We start from the raw sequence: 12,701 nt of genomic DNA, 5'->3' as shown, positions 1-12,701 counted from the left end.
GCAGAGTTCGCTCTGGTGCAGAATTAGTTGACTCTTCTGTGTTAAATTCCTCAGGTTTCATTCAGATTAGGCTAATGTTAATCCATGTGACTAGGCTAGTGTTAAATAAATGGATTGTTGGGTGGTGTGGTTTATTGAGTCAGACGGACCTAATCTGTGCTGCATCACTTAATAAATAAAGTTTTACTTCATCATCTGCAATCAGCAAAAGATATAACATATCAAGCATTGTAGGAAAAACTGCCACCGGGGACTAAAACAGTGAGATATTAAAATAATGCAGATGCTGAAAATCTGAAACAAAATCAGAATGTGTAAATAGAAACATAGAAAACCTACAGCACAATACAAAGTTGTGCCGAACATGTCCCTATCTCAGAAATTTCTAGGCTTACTTATAGCCCTCTATTTTACTAAGCTCCATGTACCTATCTAAAAACCTCTTAAAAGACCCTATCATATCCGCCTCCACCACCATTGCCGGCAGCCCATTCCACACACTCATCACTCTCTGAGTAAAAAACTTATCCCTGACATCTTCTCTGTACCTACTCCCCAGCACCTTAAACCTGTGCCCTCTTGTGGCAACCATTTCAGCCCTGGGAAAAAGCCTCTGACTCTCCACGCGATCATTGTCTCTCATCATCTTGTACACCTCTATCAGGTCACCTCTCATCCTCCTTCGCTCCAAGGAGAAAAGGCCGACGTTAGACATATTCAGGCAGTATCCATGGTGAAAGGAGCAGAGCAAATATTTTGGGTCCACAAACCCTCATCAGAAATGCAAGAAGTGGAACACGTTTGAAGTCACACAAGATATAATTCAGTAGATTTGTATATTGTGCAAGTGAGTTTACCCCCAGCTCTTTCCTTCTAGATGAAGGCAATCAGACAGAGAATTGGATACCCACAGGAAATCATGGAAAATGCCAAATTGGATGAAGAATACAACGATGTAAGTAGCTGATTCATCTGCTCTTAAGGAAAATATTTTGGCAGGACTGAAAAGGTTCCCGTTGAAGTTTAAACTTTTACTTTGCAGGGCTTTGCAATATAAGAATCAGAATCAGGTTTATTATCGTTGACTCAGATGATGTGAAATTTGCTTTGTGGAAGCAGTGCAAAGACATAAAAACTACTGTAAGTTACGAATTAAATAAATTGTGCAAATAATTAAGAAATAAGAGTAAATAGAACAGTCCCATTAAAACCTCAGCAACATAGGAACAGTTTCTCATGCATTCAATGTTTTAGAAACACTTTCCTCCCCTCTGCCATCAGACTTCTGAACAGATCATGAACACGACTTCACTTCTGTTTGACTGTTTCTCGTATTTCTTCTTGTGGAGTAAATTTATTTGATATGCCTTGCACTATATTGCTGTCACAAAACAACAAATTTACTGACTTATTGACAATGATAATAAACCCAATTCTGATTTTGACATCACCACTATTCTTCAAGCAGACTGGATTCCTGGCTTCAACCACACCTTCCTTTAAGCTATTTGAACTGTTGGAATTTGCTCCCGTAAAGTATTTCACAGCCCAAGAAGAAAAGTCCCTTCTATTGAAGACATAGGAGCAGAGTTAGTGAATTGATTAACCAACTTTAAGTTAATGGAGGCTACTAAGGCTCCGGACTTTCTATTTTAAGTCAGTTCACAGCTGCAGAATGTTTCAAGTGTTTTATAAGATCATAGGATATAGCAGAACTAGTACAGATGGTTGTGAAAGCCAAACCATTGAGTATATTTAAACAATACACACGATGGGCCGGAGGAGCACGTATTTAAAACAGAGGTTAATAGGTTCTTGATTAGTCAGGGCATCAATGGTCATGGGGAGAAGGCAGGAGAATGGTGTTGAGAGGGATAATAAATCAGCGAGTGAACACTAGGGGGCAGCATCGACCCCGGCTTGGAAACAGCACGACAAAGCCTCTATTGGAACACACCGACTCTGTGATCATAAAAAATATACTTAAAAAGGACAATAACACCTTTGGTCGATCCCATAGAAGCCACTGCGATCAAAAGCACTGCCATCTTTCTTATGAAGAAAGGTTGAGCAAGCTAGGGCTTTTCCCTGTGGAGCGAGGGAAGATGAGATATGACTTGATAGAGATGTAGAAGATGATAAGAGACATAGACAGAGTGGACAGGCAGTTCCTTTTTTTTCTGTGCAGCAATAGTTGATACAAGGGGGCATTGCTTTATGGCAGGAGTTCCCGAACTTGACTTACCTTGTGCAGCTGGATCCTGGACTTCCTGACCTCTGCCCCTCTGACCCTCAACACAGGTGCCCCTCAGGGCTGTGTACTGAGCCCTCTCCTTTACTCCCTGTATACCCGTGACTGTGCTGCCACCCACAGCTCTAATTTGCTAATTAAATTTGCCAACAACACTACATTGATTGGCCTTATCTCAAATCTCAAACAATAACGAGGCGCCCTGCAGGGAAGAAGTCATCTCTCTGACACAGTGGTGTCAAGAAAACAACCTCTCCCTCAATGTTGCGAAAACAAAGGAGCTGGTTGTGGGTTACAGGAGGAATGGAGATGGGCTAACCCGTATTGACATCAATGGATGTGGGGTTGAGAGGGTAAACAGCTTCAATTCTTTGACATCCACATCACCAAGGACCTGTACACACTAGCTGTGTGGTGAGAAAGGCACAACAGCGCCTCTTTCACCTCAGACGGTTGATGAAGTTTGGTATGGGCCCCCAAATCCCAAGAACTTTCTATAGGGGAACAATTGAGAACATCCTGGCTGGTTGCATCACTGCCTGATATGGGAACTGTACCTCCCTTAATCGCAAAACTCTGCAGAGAGTGGTGCAGACAGCCCAGCACATCTGTAGTTGTGAACTTCCCATGATTCAGGACATTTACAAGGATAGGTGTCTAAAAAGGGCCGGTAGGATCATTGGAAACCCAAGTCACCTCAGCCACAATCTATTCCCATCGCTACCATCCTGGAAATGGTACTGCAGCATAAAAGCCAGAGCCAACAGGTTCTGGGACAGCTTCTTCCACCAGGCCATCAGACTGATGAACTCACACTGATTTGAGTGTACTCTATATTATATTGACTGTTCTATTTATTAAAAATTATTATAAATTACAATGATTGCACATTGCACATTTAGATGGATATGGAACGTAAAGATTTTTACTCCTCATGTATGTGAAGGATGTAAGAAATAATGTCAATTCAATTCAATTCAATTCAATTCAATGCCATGGAACTGTAGCATTAAGCAATGGATCTGTGACTCCAGTTGGGAACCCCTGCTTGAAGGAGATTTGATGGAAGTATTGGGGGGATGTCGAGCTAGGTTCTTTACACAGAGAATGGTGGATGCATGGAATGCACTACCAGGGTTGGTGGTTGAGGCAGATACATTAGGAACATTTAAGAGACTTGCATTGATAGGCACATGGATGTAAGGAAAGAAAGGAAGTTGATGGGGGAGAGATGAGTTAGATTGATCTTAGATTAGGTTAAATCTTAGCACAGCATCATAAGCAGTGCCTGCACTGTGCTGTGCTGTTTCATATTATATGCTCTATCTTCACCCTGACAATTACCACCATTCCCATACTTCCAAGTGAAGATATATCCACTCCCAGGTTGTGTGAGCCAAGTAAAGTGATGCTGTCTAGCTTGAGGTTCAGATGTTCTTTCACTGTCTCTCCATCTTCCCTGTAACCAAAGGACCATTCGCCCTTCCTAACATCTTACTGAAGCTCTTTAGCTAAATGTGCTAAGTCAATGGATATTATGGTCCTCCCCCACCAACTGTCTCATCCTTAAACATCAAATCTCCATTGCAGGGTCCATCCTCTCCCTCAAAGAGTCATAGAACACCCCAGCCCTGCACCACAGAAACAAGCCCTGCAGCCCATCTAGTCCATGCCAATCTGTTACTGCGCTGTCCCATTGAACTTCACCAGGACCACACCCCTCCATGTACCAATCCAAACTTCTCATAAAGGTTGAAATTGTACCCGCATCAATCATTTCCACTGACAGCTCATTCCACACACTCACCACCCTCTCAATGAAGACATTCACTCTCAGGTTCCCCCCCCCCCTTAAATATTTCACCTTTAACCCTTAACCTATGAACTTTAGGTCCAGTTTTCCCAAACCCCAGTGGAAAAAGCTTGCTTGCTCTTATCCTATTTATACCCCTTATAATTAAGTATACCTCTATCAAATCCCCCCACATTCTCCTGCACTCTAGGGGTAAAGTCCTAACTTATTCCACCTTTCCCTGTTTCTCAGGCCCTCAGGTTTTGCCAACATCCTTGTAATTTTCTCTGCACTCTTTCGATCTTATTGAAATCATTCCTGTCGGTAGGTGACTGGAAATGCACACAGCACTTTATGCATCACTAACATCTTGTACAATTTCAACATAACATCCCAATACCTATAAGACCATAAGATATAGGAGCCGATATAGTCCATTCAGCCCATCGTATCTCCTCCTTGAATAATCATGGGCTGATCCAATTCTTCCAGTCATCCTCACTCTCCTGCCTTCTCCCTATACCCTTTAATGCTCTGGCTACTCAAAAACCTACTTATCTCTGCCTTAAATACACCCAATGACTTGGCCTCCACAGCCACTATTGGTAACAAATTCCAGATTTACCACCCTCTGACTAAAGTAATTTCTCTGCATCTCTGTTCTAAATGGACGTCCTTCAATCTTGAAGTCGTGCTTTCTTTGTTAGGCTCCCCTACCATGGGAAATAACTTTGCCAGATAACCATATAACCATATAACAATCACAGCACGGAAACAGGCCATCTCGGCCCTCCTAGTCCCACCTACCCGCACTCAGCCCATAACCCTCCACTCCTTTCCTGTCCATATACCTATCCAATTTTACCTTAAATGACACAACTGAAATGGCCTCTACTACTTCTACAGGAAGCTCATTCCACATAGCTATCACTCTCTGAGTAAAGAAATACCCCCTCGTGTTTCCCTTAAACTTCTGCCCCCTAACTCTCAAATCATGTCCTCTCATTTGAATCTCCCCTACTCTCAATGGAAACAGCCTATTCACGTCAACTCTATCTATCCCTCTCAAAATTTTAAATACCTCGATCAAATCCCCCCTCAACCTTCTACGCTCCAATGAATAGAGACCTAACTTGTTCAACCTTTCTCTGTAACTTAAGTGCTGAAACCCAGGTAACATCCTAGTAAATCATCTCTGCACTCTCTCTAATTTATTGATATCTTTCCTATAATTCGGTGACCAGAACTGCACACAATATTCTAAATTTGGCCTTACCAATGCCTTGTACAATTTTAACATTACATCCCAACTTCTGTACTCAATGCTTTGATTTATAAAGTCCAGCGTTCCAAAAGCTTTCTTCACCACCCTATCTACAGGGGACTCCACCTTCAGGGAACTATGCACTGTTATTCCTAGATCTTTCTGTTCCTCTGCATTCCTCAATGCCCTACCATTTACCCTATATGTTCTATTTGGATTATTCCTGCCAAAATGTAGAACCTCACACTTCTCAGCATTAAACTCCATCTGCCAACGTTCAGCCCATTCTTTTAACCGGCATAAATCTCCCTGCAAGCTTTGAAAACCCACCTCATTATCCACAACACCTCCTATCTTAGTATCATCAGCATACTTTACCAACCCATCATCCAGATCATTTACGTATATTACAAACTATTATGATCAGGCCTTTTAACATTCAGAAAGTTTCTCTGAGATCCCCCCTCGTTCTCCTAAGCTCCGGGAAATACAGCCCAAGAGTGCCAGATGTTCCCCATACGGTAACCCTTTCATTCCTGGAATTTTTCTCATGAATCTTCTCTGAATCCTTTCCAATGTCAGTGTATCCTTTCTAAAATAAAATACCTGTACTCAGTGCTCAAATTTATGAAGGCAGGTGTGCTAAAAGCTATCTGTGATGCCATTTTCAAGAAATTATGGATCTGTATTCCAGATCCCCCTGTTCTACCACACTCCTCCTTGCCATACCATTCAACGTGCAAGTCCTACCCTAGTTTGTCCTCACAAAGTGCAACACCTCATGCTGTCTGCATTAAACTATATCTGTCATCTGTACTTGTACCCTTAAGTCATTTCATTCTGCAACACTCCCCAGAGCCCAGTCTGTACCTTATGCCCTAGCTTAACTTCCAAAAAATTACCTCTTTGCAGTGGTCTATGTTAAATCTACCTCTCATTCATTTGCCTACTTGATGTAGATCCTGAAGGCCTTGGCAAATGGCTTCTCTGTCCACCAGTGTTGGTGTCATCCAAAAACACACTAAACATGTCACTTGCAGGACAAGTTACCATAGCAAATTAAGCTATTAAGCAGTACACCTTTGTGTACTGTGGGAGGATACCCATGCACTCAAGGGAACAATGTATAAATGTCTTGTGACAGATTAAAATTCAAAGTCCAACACCCTGGGACGGAATAGCATAACTGTAACCGCTACGCTGTCACAGCGCCCCACGATATTTAGATGGATACAACATGGTAACAGGCCCTTCTGAGCCTATGCCTCCCTTGTGTCTTTCCTAATACATAGCAGAAGGTAGTGCAGGAAGTTGATTTTGGAAAAATCTCAAAAAACTGTCATTCCCTCTGCTGTACAATCAGACTTTGCACCGTTCAGTTGTTTTCCCATTATTGTTGCACTTATTATTACTCTGTGGTTACCTCGTAAGGGGCATTTGCTCAAGCAGTTTCATTGCATCCTACCCTAGTGTACACTATACAGGGCAGCATGGTAGTGTAGTGTAATGTTACTGCAGCGCAGGCAACATGGGTTCAATTACTGCTGCTGTTTGCAAGTTGTTTGTACGACCTCCCCGTGACCTCATGGGCTTCCTCTGGTTGCTCCGTTTTCCTCCCGCGCTCCAAAGGCATGCAAGTTAGCAGGTTAATTAGTCACACGGTGGAATTGGGCAGCATGGACTTGCAGAGCCAGAAGGGCCTGTTACTCTGCTGCATCTCTAAGTAAGTAAATTTAATTTTATGATCCCAAGATGGCAACCATGGTGAGTTCTGTGGGCTGTATACAATACTTGTAAATGAACCTTGGAAATTTTAAGTAAAAATAGCAACATGACAATGAGCTAATTTTAACCTGAATCTGCATTAAGTGATTATTTTGTCCATACTGCCCTTGCTGGTAAGATAGTGGCACACTCAATTGCAGCAGCCTCTCCAGGTCCAACAAATAATTCAAATATTTGACTTAAATGTATTTTTTCTTGTGACCGCATTGGTAATACAAAATACTGAGAGTTTGGTTCTTTAGTTCATTGGTGAGGCCGATGGCAGAGGAGCTGTCTTCCCTCGGGGTGTTGAAAGGGCCAGACCCACCTGCTGTGCCATTGCCTGCTGCAGCCACCCAGGAGAGGATGTGCCAGAGAAGGCATGGGAGAGCACTTTGGCCCAGAGGTCATGCTGGAATCTGTGCTGGGTTGGGGACTGGCCCCTGCAGGTCTCCTCTCCCATCAGTGCTGCTCTCCAGTGCTGGAAAACAAGCTAGAATGCTTGTGTCTGTGGCTGACCCAGCGTGAGATGAGGAACTGCTGTGTACTTTTTCTTGGAGAAACATAGATTGACGACAACATAGGTCTTCAGACCATAACACTCAGTGAGTTGTGCTGATATTATTTGTTAGCGTACGGGCTATCATTATGATGTGTGCTGTGTGTGACTATTTTGCACCTTTGCCCAGAGGAAAGATGTTTCATTTAGCTGTTTACATGCGTATGATTGAATAACAATTAAATTTGAACTAAACAGTTCCAGTGAACTTGAATATAAGTAGCATGTATGATACTAATTGTGTTTTCTTTCTTCTTCAGTTGCTAGTTTCCTCTGATGAATATTTCAGCAACAAACTTCAAATTCTAGGGAGGTCCCAGAAACGTAAGCTGCAACGGCTCAGAAATAGAGTTGATAAAGAGGCGTACGTTTTCCTTTATTTAATTCTCTCATCACCGGCAGTTAACTTGTAATGCTAAAATGCAGACAATAAACAGATGACAATTTTCTGCATGCACTGGTCCAGTAGGTTGCAATGAGTATTGATTATTCATTTCCACCCAATAAAGTAGTCACTGAATGTTCATGTCTTCTGCTGCTGTAGCCCATCCACTGCAATGTTTGATGGGTTGTACATTCAGAGTTGCTCTTCTGTACACCCAGGGTCAGTATTAGGACTGCTGCTTTTCACATTGTTTGTCAATGATTTGGATAATGGAATTGATGGCTTTGTGGTAAAGTTTGTGGATGATACGAGGATAGCTGGAGGTGTAGTTAGTGCTGAGGAAGCAATGCGATTGCAGCAGGACTTGGACAAATAGGAAGAATGGGCAAAAAACTGGCAGATGGATACAGTGCTGGAAAATGTATGATAATATTTTTGGTAAAAAGAGCAATAGTGTAGACTATTATCTAAATGGGGAGAAGGTTCAAATATCAGAAGTGTAAAGGGACTTAGGAGTTCTCGTTCAAGGCTTCAAGAAGGTTAATTTACAGTTTGAGTCTGTGGTAAAGAAGACAAATGAAATGTTCGTATTTATTTCAAGGGGAATAAAATATAAAAACAAAGAGGTAATGCTGGGGCTTTATGAGGCACTAATCAGTCTGCACTTGGAGTATTGTCAACAGTTTTATCAATTAGGTCACCCACCCCGTCATTCTTTTGAATTCTAGTGATTCAAGGCCCAGAGCTCTCCAACTAACAACCTGTAAGTCTTCGGAATGTGGGAGGAAAGCAGAGCACCTGAAAGAAACCAACATAAATACAGGGAGAATATCCTTAAGGACAGCCCTGGAATTGAACCCAAGTCACAGGCACTGCACCAGCAACAGGCTAACCAATGCACTACAATGGTCAGAGTACAAAAAATGCTGGTGGAACGCAGCAGGCCAGGCAGCATCTATAGGAAGGAGCACTGTCGACGTCCTGACGAAGGGTCTCGGCCCGAAACGTCGACAGTGCTTCTTCCTATCGATGCTGCCTGGCCTGCTGTGTTCCACCAGCATTTTGTGTGTGTTGCTTGAATTTCCAGCATCTGCAAATTTCCTCGTGTTTACGAAAGGTGATGATCACTTTACAATTGGATGGCACTGAATATCATATTCCCCAAAGTAACTGCTTGATAGAGCTTTTGCACAAGATTGATCCATTCTCTTTGCTCTACAAAGGTCTCATTTCCCCCTTATGAAATTTAATCGTCCTAACAGTGTAATAAGCTGACACAGGAAGACATTTTCTGGATAATTTAAGTCTACACTCAGTGGCCACTCCATTAAGTACATCTGTACACCTACTTGTTAATGCAAATATCTAATCAGCCAATCATCTAGCAGCAACTCAATGTGTAAAAGCATAGTGACATGATGAAGAGGATCAGTTGTTGTTTAGACCAAACTTCAGAATGAGGAAGAAGTGTAGTCTGAGTGGATGTGCAGAGCATGTTTCCCATGGTGGAAGAGACTCTAGGAGCACATGATACAAGCTCAAAATAGAGGGGCATCCTTTTAGAACGGAGATGAAGAGGAACTTCTTTAGCCAGAGTGTGGTGAATCTGTGGAATTCATTTCCACAGGCTGCTGTGGAGGACAAGTCTTTATGAATATTTAAGGCAGAGGTTGATGGATTCTTGACTAGTCAGAGATTGAAGGGATATGGGGAGAAATTGGTGCTGGGAGGAAAATGGATCAGTCATGAGGTAGTGGAGCAGACTTGATGGGTCAAGTAGCTTAATTTTGCTCCTATAAATAATGGTCTTATGGATTAATAGGTTCATTTTTCATGTGGGCAGCATTGATACATTGGGCAGGAAGGGGCTATTACTACATTGTATCAGCCCTTCCTGATGGTGACCAGTGAATCAACGTTGAAAAATGTATGATGATACAAAGAGAATGAAGATATAATAGTTCAGATTTAACAAATTATCTCATAGTATTGTCAAATTGTATAAAATTGAGGTTACAATCTAGTCGCAAGGGCATTTCAACTCAGGTAGTATCTGTTGCCAGTTCTGCTGAATGTCTGAAATTTGGATTTATTGTTTATGACTTAAAAACCGAAACAAAGTCTTGTTAGTCAGTATGGTCATAGAATTTCAGAATGTATATTGTATACATTACTCTGACATTAAATTGAATCTATTGAGAATATTTAGTATAGAAACAGGCCTTCAGCCCGTCTAATCCATGCCAGCCTGATCTTCTGCCTGCTCCTATCTACTTCCTCCTGGACTAAAGCCAGAGGGTGGCAAATCTCTTCCATCCTTGTATTTGTTAAAACTTTTCTTAAGTGTTACAATTGAACCCACAACTGTAACTTCTGCTGGCAACTCATTTCACACTTGCAGCACCCTCTGTGTGAAGCTCCCCCTCAGGTTCTCCTTAAATATTTTCCCTTTCACCGTTAACCTATAACCTTTAGTTCCCGTCTCACCCAACTTCAGTGAAAAAAGGTTGCTTGCATTCATCTTATCTATATCCAATATCATAATTTATACTCCTATGAAGTGTCCCCTCTTTTTCCTGCACTCTAAGGAACAAATTCCTAACCCATTCAAATTTTCTCTATAAGTAATTTCCTCAAGTTCTGGCAACATCCTTGCAAATAGTCCCTATACTCTTTCAAACTTATTGACTAAGTAGATGAACAAAACTACACTCAGTACTCCAAACTTGGCCACGTCGATATCTTATACTACTTCAACATATCATTCCAACTCCTGTACTCCGTCTTTCAATTTATAAAGGGCAATGTGCCAAAAGTACTCTTAATGATGCAATCTACTGATACACTACTTTTAAGGACTTATAGATCTGTATCTCCAGGTACCTTTGTTCTACCACACACATCAGAACCCTACCATTCACTGTGCAAGTCCTACCCTGCTTTGCCCTCCCAATGTGCCACACGTCACACTTGCCTGAATTAACTTCTGTCTGCCATTTTTCAGCTCACGTTTTCAGCTGGTCCAGATCCATCCCCAAGCTTTCATCGCTTTCCACTATCCACACCTCCCCACAAACGTTGGTGTAATCTGCAAATCCGCTGATCCAGAAAATACTGAAAGAAAGTCTCTTGTTTTCAAAACATGACAAAACCACACCATGGGAATTTTGTTGGTATTCTGTCCAGCATGCCAAACATTTGCAGAGAAGGCAAGCTTCCTGCACCACAGCTTTTCTGATGCTCTCGACATTTATAGGGATGGAAATTCCTTCACAGATCCAGCCTCCTCCCAAACAATCATAACCTTGAGTTCTGTCTTTGCGGAGTTTGCATGCTCTCCCTATAACTGCATGTTTTGTCTATACCAGTTTCCCCTCACATCCCAAAGATGTGAAGAGGAATTTCTTTAGCCAGAGGCCGGTGGATCTGTGGAATTCATTGGCAAACATGGCTGCAGAGGTTGAGTCCTTAGTTATATTTAAAGCAGAAGTTGATAGTTTCTTGATTAGTAAGGGCATTAAAAGTTATGGGGAGAATAGAGATCAGAGGGATAAAAAAAAAATCATCTGTGATGGAATGGTGAAGCAGACTCAATGAGTTGAATGGCCTAACTCTGCACCTATGTTTGAAATATTGTGGAATACTGGTAACTCGGGTTAGCTATCTGCTCCTATGTCTTATGTTCTAATGGTGTGGGCTTGTAGGTTAATCACCTCGGTAGGTCACCCTGAGCGTGTAGATGAGTGGAAGAATCTGGGGGTGGGGTGGGAACTAATAGGTGTGAGGAGAATAAAATAGGTTTAGTGTAAGTGGGTGCTCAACATTTGGCACTGATATGATGGGCTGAAGAATATTTTTCCAATTTATGCACTCGTGCGAGGACTTATAACTATATAACAATTACAGCATGGAAACAAGCCATCTCGGCCCTCCTAGTCCGTGCCACTGACCCGCACTCAGCCCATAACCCTCCATTCCTTTCCTGTCCATATACCTATCCAATTTTACTTTAAATGACAATATCAAACCTGCCTCTACCACTTCCACTGAAAGCTCATTCCACACAGACTTGATCCCACCAGGATTCCTGATGGACTTCTGAGATTGGAATTGTCTTCCCTCACTCTTTAAATTTTTTCATTAAGTGCCACTAATTAAACAGAGTCTTACCACAAACACAAGAGTTTCTGCAGATGCTGGAAATCTTGAGCAACACACACAAAATGCTGGAGAACTCAGCAGGACAGGCAACATTCATGGAGTGAAATGTCCAGCTGAAGTTCGGGCCATAAGTCTTCATCAGGATATGTTGCCATGGGGCCCAAGAGCTGGAAAGTCAGCCTTCAATGTCAGAAATAAACTCACTTGCCATGGATCATTTGATTGCAATGTTTTAAATTTTTCACATCTAATTCCTCTGTCTTTCAGCTTATGGAAAGATTTTGCAATGTTTGGTAGCAGGGAGGGGCACTGAAATCGGGAGGCCCATAAAACACTAGGCCCATTTTCTAGATGCAGAGGCATTAGGGGGTGGGTGGGGAAGATGACAAGAAAATGATTGTGGACTTCAGGAAGGTGCAGATGAACTACCCCCCCCCCCCCCCCCGTGCATTCATGGCACCGCCACAGAGAGCATTAAGTGCACTTAGTTTCTGGGAGTTCACACCATGGATGACCTCAATGTCA

At 42.2% G+C, this 12,701-nt stretch overlaps 1 protein-coding gene across 7 annotated transcripts in view; it reads left to right on the top strand.

Moving 5' to 3' along the window:
* The window catches only part of LOC132406531 (neprilysin-like), a 304,263-nt gene that overhangs the window by 234,083 nt on the left and 57,479 nt on the right, over nt 1-12,701 (top strand). For all 7 annotated transcript variants that reach the window (XM_059992355.1, XM_059992373.1, XM_059992364.1 and 4 more), the window contains 2 exons: nt 878-955; nt 7,891-7,994. In XM_059992355.1, coding sequence (XP_059848338.1) covers nt 878-955; nt 7,891-7,994 — 182 coding nt within the window. The remainder of the gene's footprint in view (nt 1-877; nt 956-7,890; nt 7,995-12,701) is intronic.

This window comes from Hypanus sabinus, chromosome 2, assembly GCF_030144855.1.
Source record: "Hypanus sabinus isolate sHypSab1 chromosome 2, sHypSab1.hap1, whole genome shotgun sequence".
Lineage (NCBI taxonomy): Eukaryota > Metazoa > Chordata > Chondrichthyes > Myliobatiformes > Dasyatidae > Hypanus > Hypanus sabinus.
The sequence above is the reverse complement of the archived record's forward strand: the minus strand, read 5'-3'. Positions and strand labels throughout refer to the sequence as shown.